Source organism: Gossypium arboreum, chromosome 9, assembly GCF_025698485.1.
Source record: "Gossypium arboreum isolate Shixiya-1 chromosome 9, ASM2569848v2, whole genome shotgun sequence".
Lineage (NCBI taxonomy): Eukaryota > Viridiplantae > Streptophyta > Magnoliopsida > Malvales > Malvaceae > Gossypium > Gossypium arboreum.
The window spans coordinates 59,989,150-60,012,713 of NC_069078.1; the positions used below are offsets into that span (position 1 = coordinate 59,989,150).

At 32.7% G+C, this 23,564-nt stretch overlaps 2 protein-coding genes across 3 annotated transcripts; both read left to right on the forward strand.

Moving 5' to 3' along the window:
• Positions 1 to 3,857: 3,857 nt before the first annotated feature.
• On the forward strand, positions 3,858 to 8,015 carry LOC108457291 (eukaryotic translation initiation factor 2 subunit gamma-like). Of its 2 annotated transcripts, none has more exons than XM_017756271.2 (9): positions 3,858 to 4,099; positions 4,799 to 4,941; positions 5,082 to 5,143; positions 5,314 to 5,426; positions 5,897 to 5,999; positions 6,186 to 6,413; positions 6,500 to 6,718; positions 6,945 to 7,205; positions 7,450 to 8,015. In XM_017756271.2, the coding sequence occupies exons 2-9, from the start codon at positions 4,836 to 4,838 to the stop codon at positions 7,750 to 7,752; spliced, it is 1,395 nt and encodes a 464-aa protein (XP_017611760.1). In that variant the 5' UTR covers positions 3,858 to 4,099; positions 4,799 to 4,835; the 3' UTR covers positions 7,753 to 8,015. The 2 variants fall into 2 exon arrangements, with proteins under 2 accessions (XP_017611760.1, XP_017611759.1); XM_017756270.2 differs by having other exon boundaries at positions 3,861 to 4,082.
• Positions 8,016 to 12,958: 4,943 nt separating this feature from the next.
• LOC108457298 (eukaryotic translation initiation factor 2 subunit gamma-like) lies at positions 12,959 to 17,033 on the forward strand. The gene is made up of 9 exons (XM_017756281.2): positions 12,959 to 13,161; positions 13,780 to 13,922; positions 14,071 to 14,132; positions 14,304 to 14,416; positions 14,930 to 15,032; positions 15,209 to 15,436; positions 15,525 to 15,743; positions 15,965 to 16,225; positions 16,473 to 17,033. Exons 2-9 carry the CDS (start codon positions 13,817 to 13,819, stop codon positions 16,773 to 16,775), a joined length of 1,395 nt encoding a protein of 464 aa, XP_017611770.1. The 5' UTR covers positions 12,959 to 13,161; positions 13,780 to 13,816; the 3' UTR covers positions 16,776 to 17,033.
• The last annotated feature ends 6,531 nt before the right edge of the window (positions 17,034 to 23,564 follow it).

Consider the following 23,564-nt stretch of genomic DNA (forward strand, 5'->3'; position numbering starts at 1 on the left):
TTATAAATGACATGTAATAGGGTTATAAGTGTAGTCTTGGTAATTGGTTTGTTTTTAAATGGTGCCAAGTTCATTTATTTTCATATCTTCCAATGAAAGCGTATAAATGAAGTGTATTCATATGAGAGGATAATAACTATGCATGCCTTCATGTGAATAGAGAGAAGATGATTGTGTAATATGTTGTGATATGGTTATTTGGCATGTATAGGCTAGTTACCACTTGGTATTTTGATGTTTAAGTTGGTTTGTTTGGATTGCTACCAAACTTATGCATTTGTTAGTATGGCTATGAAAATGTATGTATATGTTGTGACTTTGGACCATCTCTAAATATCTTGTAAATATGTGTTTTGTGTTCATTCATATGTGGTAGAAATGGTATTATGATGGTGTGAGCATAGGAATATATGTTTAGATTATAATGCATGTTTGAATGAATTGAATAGAATAATGATTGAGGTGCCGTTTAAATGGCATATTGGCTAGAAATAGGTAGAATGTGATTTTTGCATGTTTATAGATGTTTTGAGGTATGTTTTATATATGTTAATGATGGTTGAACTTGTAAATCTTTGTGTGCAAGTTTTGGGCTTGAAATAACTTGATTTAGAGGCAACTTTTGCTACATACGGCCTAAGACATGAGCTGTCACATGACTGTGTGCTACACACATTCACCCCATATGGCCGTGCATTATTTAAATTTTTTATGTGCAAGGTGAACCACACAAACTCAGAGAGTTACACGGCCTGGCAACACAGTAGTGTGACCCAACTTCGTATTCACACATGGGCGAATACATGGGCTGGGACACGGCTATATGACCCCTATTTTCAGAATTTTCAACTTTTTCCTAAAATTTCTTATTTTTTTCAAATTAGTCCCGGCTTGTTCCTAAACTATTTTTAGGGCCTTGAATGCTTGATTTAATGTCCAAATGTGTATGTTTACTAAGATTGTGATGGGTTCTTATAATTAATAACAAATGGTATTATTGATATATTTTGAAGTAAATTATTCTGATTTGTACTGTAATGCTTTGCAGCCCCAATTCGGCAAAAAAGACGGGTTAGGAGTGTTGCAAGTACACTGCTAGATTATAATTGTTTTTGTGCTGATTAATAGCCCTGGTGGACACATGTCAGGGCACAATAAATTAATCTTAAAGGTTAGTAGAGATCCAATGAGTTCACCGATTTTCATTGTATCGACATCTTTGACCTTTTTTAAACTAGTCACATTGATCGCAAAACATTTAAGAAATAACTGTAAAATCTTCTTAACCAGCATAGCATTTGAATACACCAAGAGGAAAAGCTTGGTCAGAGATATCATGAAGTGTTGCATGAAAATTATACAAGGATTTACCATCAAGAATTTTGACTTTGAGAGTTCCAAAATTGATCGTTAACATTTGAAGTTTGATTATTTAGTAGTGGAAGTTCCTTCACATGTTATCTCTAATATTTACCAAGCTTTTCATCGAGTAGTATGCTTGGAGTTCTTTTTAAACTCCTGAAGGTCCTCATCATTGAAAATAACATGAAAGCTTTCAAGTGTGCATTAATCAACTTATCTTCCTCAATGATCCATGTAATTTACATCAACAGTAGAAGGCTCCTAACTAGCCAGCATCACTTTCTAACCTCACTTATCCAAAGACTTGATAAATGTCACCATACTGCCTTTCCAATAGCATAGTTGGAACTATCAAGTATAAGGAGCCTTTAAATTGAGCTTGCTTTCACATTTAATCAACTAAATAACAAGATCTTCACCTAATACATCAAGTGACTTTTTCTGATACCAATTATTAGTGTTGAGTTGCTTGTCAGTTATATGTAAAGTTGCAACTAGAGTACCAACTAAAAGAGTAAAAAGTAAGGGTGGACACAAAAAATTAGTTAGGCAGTTGGAAACCCTTTTTTATGTTTGTGGGACATTATCCAAAGAGAAGTTTACAATTAAACAATAGTACAAATTGTGGTTTAAGCTCAACCCACTCAATGAGTTCCAAACTCACACCTGAACATCAAGTAAGATCACTTTTCCCACTAATACTTTCTTCCCCTTGAAAGCATAGCTACAAATTGATCATGAAAATAATTTTGTTTACATGTGTTATGTATTAAAACAAGTTACTCTTGATGAACAAAATAAGTGTTTTTATTTCGTACATAATCGCATAGACAAGTCTTCTTCAAATAGGCATTGCAGACTTATAATATTCAGCTACAATGAATGAGATATGCTATTGGAATTGTGCTTCAGTTAATTTTAATATGACATCAATTAAGTAGAGATATTCTCCATCTAAATTTCTATAGAAACTAAATCTCTTCAAATGTGGTAACTCAATCACTTATAAACTGTTCAAATAAAGTTGTTGATTGACCAATATTCAACAAGATTAAATCTATATAATTGTTGCTCAAAATTCTTAATGAAATGTAAGAAATAAAACAAAATTTTTTTAGTAAAAAAAATATGCCAACATATATGATAAATTGCACAACTGTCTAGTTACTAAGTGACTTGCAACTGACAGTGCAACAAGTACCAACAAATTGCTTTATCCACTTTTGTGTTTATGGATGTTTAAATAATGTTTAGATATGTTGAACATGATATGATTACAAGACACCGAAAAAAAACATTATGTAAACACAATACTACATGACATGGAAAAGAAACACAAACACGATAGAAAATATGTCAAAATTTAAGAAAATTAAAATTATTAAATTATCAAAAGTTAGATAAATATAAAATAATTTAAAACACAAATATGAAATAAATAAAAACATATAAATCAAGAATTGCCTAGCCTAAATATTAACACCATCTTTTACCTAAATGTGCTCGTGTTTCAAGTCAAGCTATGACTAAAATATTAATTTTATTAGCTTCAGGCCAAATGAAGTTAATCTAAATTAAAATTCACCATGCCTATTTTTGAATATGCCTACTTTGAGTCCACAATATAAATATATATATATTTTAATGAAAATGTAAATTTATGTTGTGTTTAATTTAGTTAATGTTATCCATTGATCGTATCTCTTATTAGTTGTGAAATTATTAAAACTTTTATTTTAGAAAATAATAATTAAAGTTTTATCTTTTTTATGAGATTAAGTCATTATTTAAAGTTTGTACTTGGCAATTTCTCCAATCTGAATTTTTTTCTCTAACTTGAGCTCTTAACTTGACTTCTATTAAATAAAATTAGGCTCTATGATAAAAATTTAAGTTCTTTTTTTAAAATATAACGAAACACATGTTGACACATGGTTTTTATAGTATAATAAAATATGTTTTAATTAAATAAAATATGTTTTAAAGGAATCGAAGTGTAGGGATTTTTTAGTGACGATTTCAGAAAAAAAAAACATCCTCATCATGGTTCACGTGAAAGAAAAGAGAAGGAGATAGCTGCTGCCACAAATGTTGGTTAATTTATATGTATTTTATGGGGTTTAAAATTTTATTTAATTAAAATATATTTTAATTATATTTAAAAGCCACGTTTCAAATCATGGTTCGTTGTATTAAAAATAATGGTGTTATTATAGAAATTAATTTATTTAACAAAAGTAAAGTTAAAGATTTAAATTGAAAAAAGAATTCAAGTCTTAATACTGAAAGAAATTGTAAATCTAGATTGAAATAATGACTTAAGCATTTTATATTTTTATATAAAATCTAAAAATTAGAATTTAAAATTAAAACATAATAACCTATAATGTCTTAACATTATTTTAAACCGAACTGTTTTTTTAATTTTATATCAATATTTTTAAAATTTATTACATAATTTTTTCCTAACAACCGATTTAAGGTGGAGTATAAAGATGCAAAGAGTGTGATAGGCTCAGTATCCTTCAACAAACAAAGCCCAAAGACAACCCAAAGAATACTGTATCTGGATTGGATTGGGTTGACAAAAAAAAACCACCATTGTTAAAAGCTCAGTTTTTTAGGCTTAAATCCAACTATCCCTAGCGACTGAAAAAGGCTGCGTTCTTCTTGCTGCAGGCAAACTAATCAAACCAGTCTCAAGCAACTCTTTTAATCAGGTTCCTCTTTTAATCAGGTTCCTTTGTTTGTTTCATGCTTCTTCTCGTGCCTTTTTTTTTTTTTTGTAATTTTTTATGAGTTTTAATATTTATGTGTTTGTTTCATGCTTCTTCTCGTGCCCTTTTCTTTTTTGTAATTTTTTATGAGTTTTAATATTTATGTTCCGTTGCTGTTAGCTGTTTTTGCCTGTCTGTTCTTCAAATTCGTTGCTGGCTTTCTCATTTCTCCATTTTTGTTCTGTTTTTGGGATAATTTATGCTTATTTTGAGTTTAAAGGTCGATGCTTAAGGATTTGAAATTTTGAGCTTGGGGTTTATTGGATTTGGGGTTTGGGCTGTGAATTAGGAACTTAATTAATCAGGGTTTATTGGATTTAGGGTTTTGGACAGTTTATTGAGAACGTAATGAATCACAGTTCTATTCGTTTCCAAAATTGTACTTATCTTTCAAATCCGACATTTCCTCACTGTCATTTGAGGCTCAGATTAAAAGTTTCATCAGGTAAACGTCCTTAGGCCAGATTCATTCTGCTTCGTGTTGTGTTTGTGCTTTGTAGGTTGTATGAAAACTGAGCTTTTTAAGGTTTTTGTTCTGTGATATTGAATTTTGATTTTATTTCTTAGGATTGCTTAATTGCTAGATTCCTATATTTGGCTATTTTTTTCTTCTACCTTAAGTGAGTGATTTTGTTTTTCGGGATATGTTCTGTTTACAGTTTATATTGAAGCAGAAAGACAAAGGGAGCAGCGAAAATGTCCAAAAAAGGTTTGATGGAGCAAGACTTAAGTAAACTGGATGTGACTAAGTTGCATCCGCTGTCTCCTGAAGTCATATCTCGCCAGGCTACCATAAATATCGGTAATGTTTTAACTCCATTGTGATTGAACTACTTATAGCATGTATCATTACGGTGCCAATAGTTATGGTAATTTTGACTCCTAGTCGTTATTCTGGGGACTTCTTTTATCAATCTTTTGACTTGGATTTCAATTTATCAGGCACCATAGGGCATGTCGCACATGGGAAGTCAACAGTAGTGAAAGCAATATCTGGGGTTCAGGTGATTTTAGTTACTTTTAACCAATGATGTTGAACTAGGATATAACCTACCTTTCAAGAGTTCACTATTTTTATTTTTATTTTTTTTGCCTTTTTGAGCAGTGACTACTATTACCTTGAATTTTTGAGTTTAGTATATGTAAAACACTTTGCTTTGTGCCTTTTCTGCAGACTGTTCGTTTTAAGAATGAGTTGGAGAGGAATATTACTATCAAGCTTGGATATGCAAATGCAAAGATATACAAATGTGAAGATGAACGATGCCCTCGTCCTATGTGCTACAAGTAGGTTGATAACTAGCAATTGTTTTCTTCGTCAACTAAATATACTGTTAAAAAAATTGGACAAGACCGGCCTGTTGAATCAGCCAAACTGGGAACCAGTGGCCCATCTGGCTCGGCGTATATCATTAAATCGCTTTATTTTTGAACTGCTAAAAACAGCAAAAAGACCAATAAAATCCCCAAAAAACTTATTTTAAACCTTTTTTTTTTAATTTCTTAATAAAAAAATTATTATATGTGATTAGATTTTATCCTTTAACCTCTTTAATTAATTTCAAAGTTTGTACCATTTAACCAAATACATATTTTTGCTTAATACTTATTGCGTGTAATATTTAAAATTTCTTTTTCTTACAACCAAACCAGTTCAACCGGTAACTGGAGACCTCACTGGTTTGACCTCCACCTGGTTTCTTAAATATGACTTTATGAGTATTTAATAGCAATTACAACTGTGAACCTTTTTGCAGGGCATATGGAAGCGGAAAGGAGGATAGTCCTCTTTGTGATGTCCCTGGCTTTGAAAACTGTAGGATGAAGTTGCTGAGACATGTATCTTTTGTGGATTGCCCAGTAAGGCCCTAAGTGCTACACTTTAGGGATAGTTTTAAGTTTTCCAGTTCTGTTGTTTGATCTATTAGACTGTCACTCTTGTTTCAGTGCTATAAAAGGGATTTAAGCTTATTTCTTTTAAGATTTATGCAAGTCTTTTAATTTTTCGTAGGTGGATTTACTTTTTATCTTCAATTTTTCCATCAGGGTCACGATATTCTCATGGCTACTATGCTTAATGGAGCAGCAATCATGGATGGTGCATTACTTCTTATAGCTGCCAACGAAAGCTGTCCACAACCACAAACTTCTGAGCATCTGGCTGCTGTTGAAATCATGCGACTACAGCATATTATTATTCTTCAAAACAAGGTTGATCTTATTCAAGAGAATGTGGCCATCAATCAGCATGAAGCAATTCAGAAATTTATTCAGGTTACTCTTTCTTTTTCATGGAAAACAGATGGATATTTCAGTATTGATTTTCTTCTGAAACTTTTGCTCAAAATAATTCATTGCAGGGTACTGTTGCTGATGGTGCACCAGTGGTACCAATCTCTGCACAACTAAAATATAATATTGATGTTGTGTGCGAGTACATTGTGAAGAAGATCCCTATTCCCGAGAGGAACTTTGTCTCACCCCCTAACATGATTGTAATCCGATCTTTTGATGTCAATAAGCCAGGGTTTGAGGTTGATGAGATTAAAGGTGGTGTTGCTGGTGGAAGTATACTCAGGGTATGCATTTCTTTGGAATGTAGTTTTCAATCTTTATTTGGAGGTGAATGGTACGGTTGATGCACATTTTGACTTACCACATGCCGGGTCCTTACCATATTTTTTTCTTATTTCATTCTTGTCTATAGCGACTTCTACCAAAATGAGGCTAGAGTGAATTTAGATTGAGCTTTGGTAGCTTTGGTTTTGTATTCATGACTATTTTGTTAATACTTGTTTATTTCAGGGTGTTTTGAAGGTGAACCAATTTATTGAAGTTCGTCCTGGGATTGTTGTCAAGGATGAAAGTGGAAACATCAAATGCACACCCATATACTCGAGAATAGTCTCATTGTATGCTGAACAAAATGAGCTACAATATGCCGTTCCAGGAGGTCTAATTGGTGTTGGAACAACTATGGACCCGACTTTAACTCGTGCAGATAGGTTGGTGGGTCAAGTTCTTGGAGAGGTTGGGTCACTCCCAGAAGTGTATGTCGAGCTCGAGGTATATGCTAAGTTTCTTTAGCAAGATATTACCCAAACTCTTCATTTTACTTAATGCTGTATAGGGTTATGGCTCTCCAAATGTATAGAAAAGCTATAAAAAAAAAATTCTTGAATCAGACACAAACTCGAATCTGGCCCTTACATCTGAGTCCAAGTATTGTAGGTTGTTACATCAGAAAAAACTAAGAAAAATGCTAAATGCTGGCATCTTCTTGCTCAGTCCATCTTTTCTATTTGTGTAGGTAAATTTCTTCCTTCTCCGAAGGCTTCTTGGTGTTAGGACAAAGGGTTCGGAGAGGCAAGGAAAAGTGTCAAAGTTGGCCAAGGGAGAGATCCTAATGTTGAATATTGGGTCTATGTCGACCGGTGCTCGAGTCATAGCTGTAAAGAATGATTTGGCAAAGCTGCAACTCACGTCCCCTGTATGCACCAGCAAGGGAGAGAAAATTGCACTTAGTCGGCGTGTTGAGAAGCATTGGCGTCTAATCGGATGGGGCCAAATCCAAGCTGGAACAACCATTGAAGTCCCACCCTGCCCTGTTTAAGAACTGATAAACAGGTAAACAGAAAGCAAAAACATCTATAAGAAAAAAAAGAGGGCAGAAGAATCAAATTTTTTGTTGTTGAAAATGTGGGAAGGTAGACAATATCTTGGTACTATTTTTGTGAGGTGGAGAAGAAAACATTGTTTGATAGAGAATTTGATTGTTCCTTGCTGAAAACATGGAGCTTTTTCTAGGATATATGATACTGTAATTTTTTATTGGGATAAAATCTATTACTCGGACTTTTTATTTTTCTCGAAGAACTCATATTTGATGCATGAAATAAGATAAAATAATGATTTAATTTTGTCATTTGGGGATTGAAATATTATCAAACTACGTAACCCAATTTATATATTGATACTTTTTGTGTTGAAAACCTAGAAGTTTGCCTGCTTAGCGTGGATAAGCTCAATTCATTTATTTTCTCAATTTCTTGAAGCTTTTATCATAGATAAAAGAAAATCCTGATAACACGATTGTTTGAATTAATATTTTTTTATTGATAGATTAAAGAATTTAGAGCCATTTTATGGTTGGAAACCGGATTCTACCATAAACGTCGCTTCCTTTACATGAACTAAATTGAATTTCGAGTTTAATTGATAAACATTGCATTGCTTAGAGCCATTTTAAGGTTTTTTTTTTTTTAATATAATGCAAGGAAACCTACAGCAGTTTTTTTTTTTTTTTTTTAAATTTCTTGTCAATGGGAACATGACAAGCTCTTTTAAGCCTCAACAAGGACTAAGACAAAAGATCTTTTATCCGTCATAATGTGCTTTCGGTGCTCTGCAGAAAACTGAAGGCTTGAAAACTCAGCTGAAATAATATTCCTATTTTCCGTCTCTTCTTCGCAAATGATAGTTATCTTTTCTTCAGAGCCAATTTGCAAGAATCTGAAGCTGTTTAGTGTTAAGAGTGAGTTCTTCAGTCATCTTATCAATCTTGGTAAGTCAGAGTTCCTAATTAGCCCAAATCGTCATCCTCGTTTCAAAAAGATGAAGGAAATCTTGCATATTAAAATTGCTACTGGTAGATACTGAGCTGAAGCACCTTCTAAAAGATTCCATTTCTTCCAATCTATTCTAGAGAGAGCTCAGAATAAGATGCAAATTTGTGGTTTGGGAGCAGATCTGAATTTATGTCTGATAACATCAATCTAATCAATGGGATAAACTTCTCCATTATGGTAAAGAAAACTTTGCCTGAACATAGCTTTTTTCTTGAGATTTTGAAAACCTAGTCACTATAGATTCATCGTAATTGAGAGAGAAGTTTTCAACCCAGCGAGTGTTATTTTTGCTGCTAAGGGGCTTGTTTATCAGACTCTTGGAATCAGTGTTTCGACTTTGTTGATACCAACTTTGCTAAAACAACACAAGTCAGTACTTTACATGGCATGGGCATGGAGCATTCTTTTATTCTGCTTTCCTGGATAAAAAAAGAGGAAAACTTGGTTGCAATGCAGCTGTTGGATCTCGACACAAAGAAGTATGTATTTGCCTTTTCTCTTTATTTTGGGAGAAGCCTTCCTTACAAGATTCTAAAAGATTTTAGCTCCAAGTTGTAGTTTTTGTGAAGGAGGCAACAAATCTTGGTAGTGGCATTGCCAAGTCTAGTGATTAAGCTGGTTTCTTCAGCTGTGTGTAATCAAGCTCTACAAGATACAAACAAGTGGCCGAAGGCGTTTGCATATGTGGGGCTAAAATTTTTTTTTTAGTCAAATAAAGGAATTAGTTACCATTAAACCGAAATTAGTATATTGTTGGATACAATACACTATCCTGCTCGCTAATGAAGAAATTAAACAAGTAGAAGGAGTAATACATAATCATAATGAATACTATAGTTAAATCAGGTTGAAAATTGCTTCCAAATCGAACTAAGGCATCTACAAACTTATGCATATTTAAATGACCTAATAGTCAAATCAAAGCCACTACATGTTTCACAATTTGTTTACTTGCTTTAGCTTTAGGATGAGTCTTTTATTTCTGGTCTTATGGTTTCTTAGCATGTGCTCATATTCATAAGACTACTTGACATATTATCAAAATAAAAATCAATGAGACATCCTAATCACCCATCATGTTAGGGCATATGAAAGCATCATTAAATTTCCTTAAATATCATATCTTTAAAAATTAATTCAACAAAATTTTAGATTTTATATATAACTTAAAATGATTTAAGTAATAAAAAAAAACCTCACGAAAATAATTCAAATATTAATTGAGTCCCTCATTGAAAAGTATAACCAATTAAGTTCCTTAAATATGGTTTTCCGTTAAAGCCTTTAATGGACTATTAACAGCTGATATAATAGGTGGTGTAGCATTTGACATAACATCTAACATAAAAATTTTGATGAGATGATAATTGATGTGGCATTTGACGTGGAAAAATGTTAATGTGTAAGGCTTAATTAATTTTTAATTATTGTATGAAGGTTTAATTGATTTTGTAATTATTTAAGTCTAAAAATAATTAAAATATTATAAAAAATTAAAATTTATGGAAAATTTATAAAATTAATTAAATATCATAAAATTTTATTTGGCCTACAAGTTTCGAACCTACAACCTTAGTATTAGTAGCATCAAACTACAACCAACTGAGCTTATTATATCATAAAATTTTAAAACATTATAAAAACCATTAAATATTATAAAATATTATTAAGATCTTATGAAAATATTAAATAGATATTATAAAAATTTAGAAGATTATATAAAATAATTAAAATTATAAAAGTCTATAAAAATTCTTATAAAACTTATTATTTTTTTGTAAAATGGTAATTAGACATGTATGGGGTATTGAGTTCAAAGACAATAAATTTAGTGTTTGGTGGCTTCAAGTGAATTATGAGTAATGATTTTAGTCGAAGAGAAGTGATGCAATAGATGTTGATAAAGAATGCATGGGTTAAAGTATGATATAGGCTAGTAATCTTTATTAAAAATTTTAAAACGGTTAGAACTACTAGAATATTATAAAGAAAATTATAAAAAATTATAAGTTATTATTTAAATGTTAATTTAACAAATACTATTTTTTTATAAGTTTTAAAGAATTTTATATAATCCTTAAAATTCATTTAAGCCCTCCTAAAATAATTAAAGAAAATCAATCAAACCCTCATAAAATAATTAAAAAAAGTAATTACCGCTTCACATCAGTATTTTCCCATCCCGCTAGATGCCATATTAACCACCATGTCATTTGATTTTCTATGTCAGATTTCACATTATCTACCACGTTAACATTTAACACGTCTGTGAAAGGCTTCAATGAAAAACCATATCCGAAAGGCTTAATTAATTATTAATTTTTGATTAATGGCTCAAATGTTTAATTGATTTTGAATTAATTTTCATTACTTTCTAAAAGCATTTTAATACTTAACCCTTACAAAACTTAAAATCTAATTTGTTAATTTATGTAATCATATTATACCTCCTTATTTTGTTTTTATTGATGTTGTGTTCAATATATATATATTTGATATAATAAATGAGTTAGTATTCGATACATTAGTAGTGTATCTTTTTATTTCACAAGTAGTTTTAAAAATTACAATGTATCTCTTTTTAAAAATATTTTATTATAACCCTATAAGATACTTGTTAATCTCCTAACCCTACTTGTGGAGTCTAAAACTTCACAGATAGTGTACCAAATATTTTCTCGTAATGAATTATATTATCCCATGACCCCATCTCCCACCCTAATATTGTATTAAAAAATTATATTAGATATTTGTAATATATGGTTTAATATAAAATGACTTAATTCACAAAATGATACTTAAAGTATATTTTTTCTCAAGTTGATATTTATATGATTTTTGGTATATTTTTTCTCAAATTGATATTTATATGATTTTTTGGTAACAAGTGATACCTAAATTAATTTAGTTACCTAAAGTATCCTCGTCGTTTTGAATAAACCTTTAGTCTATCATTTTATGATATATGCACTTTTAAATTAAATTATAAAAATAATAAAATTAAAAATCTTTTACACTCTTTTTATCACGATTTTTTTTCTATTTCAATGCACTTTTTTTATCTATTAGATAACCTTTTATTGCAATCCTATTACCATTTTTTTACTCAACTTCTTTTCAATATTTGGATTTCTTTTTTTCTTTGGGGATGGGTTTCTTCATTGTAAAGGTTCACTTGACATTAATTAGTTTATACAAAGTCTATAGGAAAAAACGGAAAAAGTTATTTTTAAGAAAAATAACACATGAGTTCTGAATTAGGGTGAAAAGAAATTTAAATTTTATTATCGAAAACTAGATTTAAATAAATCTTTTAATAGGTCTTTAAATTTTCCATACTTAAATATGTTTATAAGTTTAACAAAAAAAAAACCTTAGACACCATGTTTGGATTGCATTGGAATTAGGGAGAGGAAATGAAAATAACATCTTTTCCCTCATTTGGATAGTTTCTTTTATGGGGAAGGGAAAAATAAAAGGAAGTTTGAATTTCCATTGCCTTTTCTTGAGTTACTTAGGTGGATATAGGTAGGCGGTGTGTTTAGTTGTGATTAGAGTATAAATAGCGGTGACAGTAAAATTAAATAATGTAACGTGAGATAAAAAATTAATTTAAACGCACTGCATCCCACCGCCCATCCAAACCTACCGTTAATTTTAAAATATTCCAATTTAGGGGAGAAGTTAAGGAAAAGAAAGCAAAGTTATAAAGTTACATTTTATCTTATTTACAAAGACATAGGAAAAAATATTATAATCAATTATTTTTTACTTTCTATAATTTAATCGAACAAAAATTGTAAATATTTATTTATTTTGGTTCTTTTATTAATTTTATTTATTCAAATAAAATAAACATATATAATATCATTTTTAACCTTCATTTATTTCCTTTCCTTTCTTTCTTTTTAATAAATATTTTTCCAAATATAGAATAAGGAAATGATATTTAATTTTGGGAGATTTTTGAGTAAAAATTTGTTCGCGTGTCACATAATAATTATTAAGAGATTTTTATTGGTTGGAATAATTTGGGTAATGGAGTATAATTTAGGTAACTTTAGGTAATGGAATATATTTTAGGTATTACTTGTGAAAAAAAAGGGTTTAGGTATTAATTTGAGAAAACTAATAAAGTATAGGTACATTTTGTAGTTTAAACCATTTAAAATTATAATAATTGATTAAGAAGGTGTTGGAACAGAAATAAAGCCCAAATCCAAACCAAAGAATACTGGATCTTTGATTCGATTGACAAAAGAAAGCACCATTGTTAAAAAGCTCAGTTTTTTAGGCTTAAATCTCACCATCCCTAGAGACTGAAAAAGGCTGCGTTCTTCTTTCTTCAGGCAAACTAATCAAATCAGTCTCAAGCAACTCTTTCTTTTAATCAGGTTCCTTTGATTGTTTCATGCTTCTTCTCGTATTTTTTTTTTTTGAGTTTTAATATTTATTTTTTGTTGCTGTGAGCTGTTTTTGCTTGCCTGATCTTCAAATTTTGTTGTTGGCTTTCTCATTTTTCCTTTTTTTGTTATGTTTCTGGATAAGTTATGCTTATTTTGAGTTTGAAGATCGATGCTTAAGGATTTAAAATTTTGAGCTAGGGGTTTATTGGATTTAGGGTTTTGGGCTAGGAATTAGGAAATTAATTAATCAGGGTTATTGGGTATAGGGTTTTTGGGCAGTGAATTCAGAACGTAATGTATCACAGTTCTATTCGTTTCCAGAATTGTACTTATCTGTATCCAACATTTCCTCACTGTCATTTGAGGCTCAGAATTAAGATTAAAAGCTTCATCGAGTAAAGGCCCTTCGACCGAACTCTGCTTCATATTGAGTTTGTGCTTTGTAGGTTGTAGGAAAACTGAACTTTTTAAGGTTTTTGTTCTGTAACATTGGATTTTGATTTGATTTCTTAGGATTGCTTAATTGCTAGATTCCAATATTTGGTTATTCCTTTTCTTCTACATTAAGCGAAATGATTTGTTTTTCGGGATATGTTCTGTTTACAGTTCATATTGAAGCAGAAAGACAAAGGGAGCAGTGAAAATGTCGAAAAAAGGTTTGATGGAGCAAGACTTAAGTAAACTGGATGTAACTAAGTTGCATCCACTGTCTCCTGAAGTCATATCTCGCCAGGCTACTATAAATATTGGTAATGCTTTAACTCCATTGTTATTGAACTAGTTGTAGCATGTATCATTACAGTGCCAATAGTTATGAACTTATGGTTATTATGACTCCTAGTTGTTATGCTAGGGACTTTATTTATCAATCTTTTGATTCGGATTTCAATTTATCAGGCACCATAGGGCATGTCGCACATGGGAAGTCAACAGTTGTGAAAGCAATATCTGGGGTTCAGGTGAGTTCAGTTATTTTTAACAAGTGATATTGAACTAGGATATGATAACTTACCTTTATAGAGTTCACTTAATATTTTTACCTTTTTGAACAGTGACTACAATAACCTTGAATTTTGGAGTCTAGTAAATTTAAATCATTTTGCTTTCTATGCTTTGTGCCTTTTCTGCAGACTGTTCGTTTCAAGAATGAGTTGGAGAGAAATATTACTATCAAGCTTGGATATGCAAATGCAAAGATATACAAATGTGAAGATGAACGATGCCCTCGTCCTATGTGCTACAAGTATGTTGATATCTAGCAATTGTTTTCTTAGCCAAGTTAATGCAGTGTTTAAAAAGTTGGACAAGACCAGACTGTTGAATCAGTTGAACTGGTGGCCCATCTAGTCCGTGGCATATATCATTAAACCGCTTTGTTTTCTAACTGGATAAAAAAGGCAAAAAAAAAAAAAAAAAAGAAAAAAAGAAAAAGAAAGAAGAAAACTTTAAAAATCCCCAAAAACTGATTTTAAACTTTTTTAAAAATAATTTCTTAATGAAGGTTTTTTTTTTATATGTGAATGGATTTTGTCCTTTAACCTCTTTAATTAATGTCAAAGTTTGTACCATTCAACCAAAAACCTATTTTTATTTAATATCTTTTACATTTTATACTTATTTAATATTATTTTCTTTTTGCTACAACCAAACCAAATCAACTGGTAAGTGGAGGCTGCATTGGTTTGATCTCCAGCGGTTTTTTAAATACTGATTTAATGAGTATTAGTAACACCTGCAATTGTTATCTTTTCTGTAGGGCATATGGAAGTGGAAAGGAGGATAGTCCTCTTTGTGATGTGCCCGGCTTTGAAAACTGTAGGATGAAGTTGCTGAGACATGTATCTTTTGTAGATTGCCCAGTAAGGTCCTAAGTGCTACACTTTAGGGATAGTTTTAAGTTTTCTAATTCTCTTGTTTGATCTGTCACTCTTGTTGCAGTGCTATAAAAGGGATTTAAGCGTATTTCTCTTGAGATTTATACATATCTTTTATTTGTTGTATGTGGATTTATTTTTATCTTCAAATTTTCCATCAGGGTCACGATATTCTCATGGCTACTATGCTTAATGGAGCAGCAATCATGGATGGTGCATTACTTCTTATAGCTGCCAATGAAAGCTGTCCGCAACCTCAAACTTCTGAGCATCTGGCTGCTGTTGAAATTATGCGACTCCAGCATATTATAATTCTTCAAAACAAGGTTGATCTTATTCAAGAGAATGTAGCCATCAATCAGCATGAAGCAATTCAGAAATTTATTCAGGTTAATCGCTTTTCTTTTCATGGAAAACAGATGGATATTTAATTATTGATTTTCTTCTGAATCTTTTGCTCAAAATAATTCATTGCAGGGTACAGTTGCTGATGGTGCACCAGTGGTGCCAATCTCTGCACAACTGAAATATAATATTGATGTTGTGTGCGAGTACATTGTGAAGAAGATCCCTATTCCTGAGAGAAACTTTGTCTCACCCCCTAACATGATTGTAATCCGATCATTTGATGTCAATAAGCCGGGGTTTGAGGTTGATGAGATTAAAGGTGGTGTTGCTGGTGGAAGTATACTCAGGGTATGTATTTCTTTGGAATATAGTTTTCAGTCTTTATTTGGAGATGAATGGTACGATTAATGCACATTTTGATTTACCACACCGAGTCCTTATTTTTTTCTTGTTTCATTCATGTCTATATTGACTTCTACCAAAAAGATGCTAGAGAATGAATTTAGAGTGAACTTTGGTAGCTTTGGTTTTGTATTCATGATTATTTTGTTAATACTTGTTTATTTCAGGGTGTTTTGAAGGTGAACCAATTTATTGAAGTTCGTCCTGGGATTGTTGTCAAGGATGAAAGCGGAAACATCAAATGCACACCCATATATTCGAGAATAGTCTCATTGTATGCTGAACAAAATGAGCTACAATATGCCGTTCCGGGAGGTCTAATTGGTGTTGGAACAACTATGGACCCGACTTTAACTCGTGCAGATAGGTTGGTGGGTCAAGTTCTTGGAGAGGTCGGGTCACTCCCAGAAGTTTATGTTGAGCTCGAGGTATATGCTAAGTGTCTTTAGCAATATATTACCTGAACTTTCATTTTTCTTAATGATATATAGGGTTATGGCTCTCCAAATGTATAAAAAAGCTATAAAAAAAAATGAGCATACTTGAATCAGACACAAACTCGAATCTGGCCCTTACATCCGAGTCCAAGTATTGTAGGTTGTTACATCAGAAAAACTATGAAAAATGCTAACTGCTGGCATCTTCTTGCTCGGTGCATCTTTTCTATTTGTGTAGGTAAATTTCTTCCTTCTCCGAAGGCTTCTTGGTGTTAGGACAAAGGGCTCAGAGAGGCAAGGAAAAGTGTCAAAGTTGGCCAAGGGAGAGATCCTAATGTTGAATATTGGGTCTATGTCGACCGGTGCTCGAGTCATAGCTGTAAAGAATGATTTGGCAAAGCTGCAACTCACGTCCCCTGTATGCACCAGCAAGGGAGAGAAAATTGCTCTTAGTCGGCGTGTTGAGAAGCATTGGCGTCTAATCGGATGGGGCCAAATCCAAGCTGGAACAACCCTTGAAGTCCCACCCTGCCCTCTATAATAACTGATAAACAGGTAAACAGAAAGTAAAAACATCGATAAGAAAAAAAAAAGCCGGAAGAGTCTATTTTTGTTTTTTTGTTGAAAATGTGGGAAGGTAGACAATATCTTGGTACTATTTTTGTGAGGTGGAGAAGAAAACATTGTTTGATAGAAACTTCATTGTTCCTTTCATTACATTGAGTCTCCTAAACTTTGCTGAAAACATGGAACATTTTCTAGGCTATTTGATACTGTATTCTTTGTCTTTGGATAAAAATCTTTTACTCCGACCTTTTATTTTTTTGTCGATGAACTCATATTGGGATGCATGAAATTAGATAAAATATTGATTGAATTTTGTCATTTGGGGCTTGGAATATTATCAAATTACAAAACCCAATGTATATATTGAGACTATTTGTGTTGATAATAACCTAGAATTGTTGCCTGCTTAGCCTGGATAGGTTCAATTCAATTCAATTCTTTTTATTTCCTTTTTTAACTTTTTTTAACATTCCAATTTCTTGAAGCTGATATATGCTGGAACTTATGAAACGGCCAAAAATGGCGAAATTAAGAGAAATAAGAATGAGAGACGAAAAAAGAGAGGAGAATAAAATCGAAGTATTTTAGTAGCTGCTTACCTGGCCTGCAGAGGCGTATCTACCTCTGTCACTAAAGATATACTAGCCAAATACGGAAGATGTGTTGGTGGTTATTGGCCATACTCGGCTAATGGCAACCAACTATAACAGTCCTTTGGCCTATTATCAGTCATGCATCTCAATTAAGATTCTAAACATCTATTCACCGCTTCAGTCTGGCCATCCGATTCAGGATGATGGGCAGTGTATTGTTTAAGGGCAACTACCAACTTCTTGAAAAGCTCTCTCCGGAGTTGCTCATGAACATTTTATCTCGATCTGAAATTATGCTCTCTGGAAGTCAATGTAACTGACAAATCTTATTGAGGAACTCTTAGGCCACTTATAGTTAAAGGATGTGAAAATCCCACAAAATGGGCATATTTGACGAGTCTGTTCATAACTACCAGTATAGTATCTTTACTCCCTGATCGTGGCAAACCTTCAAGGAAATCCAAGCTTATATCAGCCCACATCTTTTGGGTATTGACAAAGGCTGAAGTAGTCCAGGCTTGGCTAAATTATCAGCCCTGCATTACTCTTGAACTCATTTCCTGACATTTTTCCTTAGGCCTCTCCAATATAAGATATTTCTCATTTTACTTACAATTTCTGGAGCACCCAATTGGCCAGCTGTGGAACTATTGCGAAAGTAGCCCCATAATTCCTTATTTCCTCCCCAGCTCCTACCTCCAATTTGCCCTTCTAAGTTGCTTGCCATTAGACCTGTCCATGGGTTGGGCCTTGACAAAATTTTAGGCCCATTTGAGAGACTTGGATCCGGTCCAAAAAATAAGCCTAAAAATTTGGTCAAACCTTATTTAAATAACAATGCTAAAACTTGGGTTCGGCCCGACCTGCCCATAGTAAATTTTTTTTATATAATTTTCTTTTAAAAAATATAATACATCAAAAACATTAAAATAAACGTTTCCTAACAAATTGAAAATAAATTTTAAAAAATCCAAACAGTAACAATAAAATAGTAGTAATATAATAGTGAGATGACAGCAAAACAATGATAAAACAGCAGCAAAACAATGGGAAAACAAGAATATAATGGATTTTTTCTTTTTGCAAATTCGGGCTGAGCCAAGCTCAAGCCAAAAAAGCTTTACCCGAGGCTTGACTCATTTTCTAAATGGGCTTTATTTTTGTGCCCAAACCCATCTTTCGGACAAATATTTTTGTCCAAATCCTCTTACTTTTTGGGCGGTCTCAGCCCGACCCATGAACAAGTCTACTTGCCATCCCACTGATACTTAGGACAAGTATATGGTCTAGTGCAATGGCTTGAATAACTTGTTGCAATTTAGGATCTTGGTACCATGGTCTCTGAATCTTATCTATCAATCCAGTAGTAATAGCATAATTGTCATTAGTTGCTTGTGTCTCCTTACCAGTATTAAGCTGCTTAGATAAGACATCAACTACCTAATTAGTAGCTCCCCTTCTTGTAAAAGACCTCACAATCACACCCTATCATTTTTTCCACTCACATTTGTTGAGTTGGAGTAATAGCTTTATGATCTAACAAAAAATTCAGTCTTCAGTGGTCTATCTTTATCTTAAAATGCTTGCAAACGAAGTATGAATTTCGGTGATTAACAACCAATAAAACAACAAGTATCTCTTCATCATAAATGAATAAGGCTTGATGCCTATAAGCTAAAGCTTTATTGGAAGATGACAAGGGTCTACCTTTTTAAGTAAACATAACACATACTCTAATTCATGAGGCTTCCATTTCTACCACAAATTCACAAGAGTGAGAACTAGAGCAATAGTCATAGCAACCTTCAAAGCTTCAAAAGTAACATCTTGCAAACTAGACCACTTCCACCTTGATTTCTTTAATAATTGTGTGAGAGGCTTGGCACCCTGAATGAATTTAGTATAATAGCTAGAGAGCCTAAAAAAACCCGAGTTCCTTAATTGGCTTAGGTATTGCTCAATTTAAAACATTAGCTGTCTTATTTTTTATCCATAGATACTTGCCCCTTATTGATAATAGGTCCCTAATACTCCACCTCTTAAGCTCCAAAATGGCATTTGCTACCTTTAGCAAACACCTTATGCTCTCTAAGAATATGCAACCCTTGTCTGAGATGCTACAAATGTGAACTTCAACATTCTGAATATACTAGGATACCATAAAAAAACTGCACATACTTCCTTAAAAATTGTTTAAAGTCAGAGTTCATCAATCCTTGAAAAGTGGAGGGTGCATGTAAGCCCAAATGACATCACCAAAAATTCATAGTGTGGAGTGTGCCTTGTATTTTTGGACGAAACAGAGTTGACGTCGCCACGAGGAAGAGTTGGCATCCTAACGAGAAGAAATCTATGTCTTGACGATGTGACATTTAACGTCCTTACGGGGCAACATATGACGTCACGACGTGGTGACGTGTTCTTACATAAACTGAGTTTCTTCTCCTAGTTAAACTCCATTATGTTTTTCCAATCAATCTTTGATTACTTCAGGGGTATTTTAGTTGTTTTAACCTTTTAAACTTAACTTATTTAAAGGGGCCTTGTATTTTTGTTTCAATAAGGCAATTAAAGATGTAGTACTACAGGGCTTTTCTTTTGGGGGTGACAAGATGTAGCTGCAGATGAGTTTTGGTGAGAGTTTTCGTGGTAACTATAGAGTGAATTTTGTACCTCTTTTAAGAGAAGTCTATGAGAGTTAGGGATTTGTTTTCGGGGTTTAGGTTTGTACGTTTAGTACATTTAGGTTTACTTTATCCATTTTGTACTCTCGTTTGTTTACTTATTTAGTGAAAAGTTTAAGCCTTCTTTGCATGTGGTTTTTTATCCTCTTCAGAGGAGTTTTTTTACGTAAAATTTGTGTTCGATCTTCTCTACCTTTTCTATTTTTTGTTTATACGGGTTGATCCCCAACAAACTAGTATTAGGGCAATGTTATATTTTAGTAATCGACCTGCTCAGGGATGGCAAAAATGAATTTCGATATCGAGAAGTTTGATGGAATCACATATTTCAGGTTGTAGAAGTTTCAAATAAATCAGAGTGTTTAAAGCAAAGTAGGTCGTAAAGAGTGACAGTCAAATGGAGGGAGTTGATTTTTACGAAGTTTTCTCTTCTATTGTGAAGCATATGTCTATTCGAGCATTATTAGCCCTTGTTACATTATACAACCTTGAATTAGAGCAATTAAATATGAAGACTGAATTCCTTCATAGCGACCTAGAGGAGGATATTTATATACAACAACTTGAAGGCTTTAGGATCGAAGTCAAGGAAGATCATGTTTGGCTTCTACAGAAATCATTGTATAACGTGAAGTAGTCTCTTTAGCAGTGGTATAAGAAGTTTGCTCTTTCATGTTGAGCATTGGTTTTGTTCGAAGCAAGTATGACAACTGTGTGTATTTACATCGTTTTGATAATAGATTGTTTATATATTTGTTGCTTTATGTTGATGATATGCTAATTACGGCTAAGGATCCATCTAAAATCAATCGGTTAAAAATCATGCTTAACACTAAGTTCGAGATGAAAGATCTTGGTGCGACTAAGAAAAATTTAAGGATGAAAATTTCCAGAGATAGAAGCTTCAGGAAGATATTTTTGTCTTAGCCAAGGTACACCAAAATAATTCTCGAGCGGTTTGGGATGCAAAATTCAAAACTAGTGAGTACCTCATTAGCTTCATGCTTCAGCCTTTCGACTTCAGAGTCACTACAAACTGAAGACAAAGAAAAGTACATGTCTTTGATTCCCTACTCTAGTACAGTCAGAAGTTTGATGTACGCAATGGTTTGCACTTGTCCCGATATTTCACATGTTGTTAGTGTTGTAAGTAGATACATGGCTAGACCCGAAAAATTAAACTGGCAAATAGTTAAGTGAATTAGGGAGAAGTTCAGAGGGTGTAGTTATATGTTTTTAGGTATTTAAGGGGCACTTTCAATGTTTGTTTGGAATTAGGGAAAAGTTCAAAAGGTGTATTGGCTATGTGGACTCGGATTATGCAGGAGATTTAAACCAAAGGAGATCTGTCACAGGTTTCTATTCGTTTTTAGCAATTGTGCTATTAACTGGAAAGTCACGCTTCAAGCTACGGTGGCTTTATTGACTATTGAAACTGAATATATAAAAATCACAAAAGCTATGAAAGAAGCCATTTGGTTGAGAGGTCTGCTCGGGGAGCTGGTTAAGGAAGAAGAAACAACTGTCGTATATTGTGATAGTTAGACAGTTCTATACATCTTACTAAGGATCAAATCACCATGAAAGAACAAAGCACATAGACATTTGGTATCACTTTGTTTAGGAGGTAGTTGCTCAAGGAGATGTTCAAATTCATAAAATTGACACAAAAAATAATTCAGTTGATATGATAACCAAAAGCCTTCTAGTTTCCAAGTTCAAACACTGCTTAAACTTAGTCAGTATCCTGCAAAGGTCGAGTTAGGCTCGTAACGAGGCACGAAAACGGAAGGCATGTGAAAATAAAAGTCAATGTCGAGATTTGTAGAGTGTGCCTCTCATTTTCAGATGAAACAGAGCCGATGTCCCAACGACGCGACATTTGACATCCCAACAACCTGTCCATGGGTCAGGCCTTGCCAAAATTTTAGGCTCGTTTGCTAGGCCTGAGCCTAGCCCGACTCGAAAAATATGCTTAAAAATTTTTCCCAAGCCCGACTCAAATAAAAATGCTAAAACCTAGGCTCGACTCGACCTGTCCAAATTAATTTTTTATATTATTTTAATATAATTTTTTAAAAAATATAATACATCAAAAATACTAAAAATATAAAAATAATTGTTTTTGAACCAAAAAATAAATTAAAAATATTATACTTAAATAACACTAAGATAGGTGTAACTTAACAAGCAAATGCCTCTAAAATAGTAACAAAATTAATAATAAAATAAGAGTTATACAATACCCAAATAATAACAACAAAATAGTAGTAACATAACAGTGAAACGGTAGTAAAATAGTGATAAAACAACAAGAAAATAGCAACAAAACAACAAGAAAATAAAGTAGTTTTTTGTCTTTTTGCTAACTCGAGTTGGGTCAAGCTGGGTTTGGGCCAAAAAAGGCTTTCTTGAGGCCAGATCTATTTTTTAAACGGGTATTGTTTTTTTCCCAAGCCCATTTTTTGGGCCTATATTTTTACATAAACCCTCCTACTTTTCAGGCGAGCTTCCAGACTGAACCGAGTGGCCCGACTCATGGACAGGTCTATCGATGATGTGACACTTGACGTCCTAATGAGGTAACATATGACGTTACAACGTTTTCCTACATAAATTAAGTTTCTTCTCCTAGTTAAACTCTGCTATCTTTTTCTAATCGAACTTTGATTACTTCAAGGATATTTTAGTCGTTTTAGCCCTTTAAACTTAGCCTATGTAAAGAGGCCTTGTATCCCTATTTTGATAAGACAATTAAAGATGTAGTGCTACAAGATTTTTCTTTTGGGGACGACAAAATGTAGGGACAAATGAGTTTTGGTGAAAGTTTTTGTGGTAACTATGGTGAGAATTTTGTACCCCTTTTAAGAGAACTCTATGAGAGTTAGGGCTTTTTTTTTGGGGCTTGGGTTTCTACGTTTAGTACATTTAGGTTTATTTTCTCCATCTTGTACTCTCATTTGTTTACTCATTTAGTGAAAACTAAAGCCTCTTTTTCCAGTGGTTTTTTATCTTCTTCGGAGGAGTTTTTCACGTAAAATTTGTGTTCCATCTTCTCTACGTTTTCTATTTCATTGTTTATACGGGTCGATCCCCAACAAATAGTGACCTTCGTAGGTCCTAAAGGTAGTCTGATGCACATATGACTCCCACATCCTTATTTCATGACACCTTGTGTAACAGCTCGATTTTTTAGTGGTGTTGAAACAATGGTTCGAGGCCACCAAATCCGACGAGTAAGCTCGTAAATTTTATTATTTAGTATTTACGAGTCAAATGCGGTTTTAAAAAGATTTTTGAATTAGTAATTTATGTTTTATAATAATTTATTAGGTCAAGTGGTTTTAAAAAATAAGGTATCGAGACCTCGTTTCTATAAATTGAGCCGTAAATATTTTTATAAATATTTACTAAGTGCCATTAAGGTAGTATTAAAGTTTTGTTGAAAAACGTTTCGATAGTTAATTAATTAAAAGGACTAAATTG

Coding starts and splice junctions, on each gene's coding strand:
- LOC108457298 (XM_017756281.2), top strand. CDS start 13,817: ATGTCGAAAAAAGGTTTGATGGAGCAAGACTTAAGTAAACTGGATGTA. Junction 15,033..15,208: donor TATCTTTTGTAGATTGCCCA/GTAAGGTCCTAA, acceptor ATTTTCCATCAG/GGTCACGATATTCTCATGGC. Junction 15,744..15,964: donor CTGGTGGAAGTATACTCAGG/GTATGTATTTCT, acceptor TGTTTATTTCAG/GGTGTTTTGAAGGTGAACCA.
- LOC108457291 (XM_017756271.2), top strand. CDS start 4,836: ATGTCCAAAAAAGGTTTGATGGAGCAAGACTTAAGTAAACTGGATGTG. Junction 5,144..5,313: donor AAGCAATATCTGGGGTTCAG/GTGATTTTAGTT, acceptor CCTTTTCTGCAG/ACTGTTCGTTTTAAGAATGA. Junction 6,000..6,185: donor TATCTTTTGTGGATTGCCCA/GTAAGGCCCTAA, acceptor TTTTTCCATCAG/GGTCACGATATTCTCATGGC.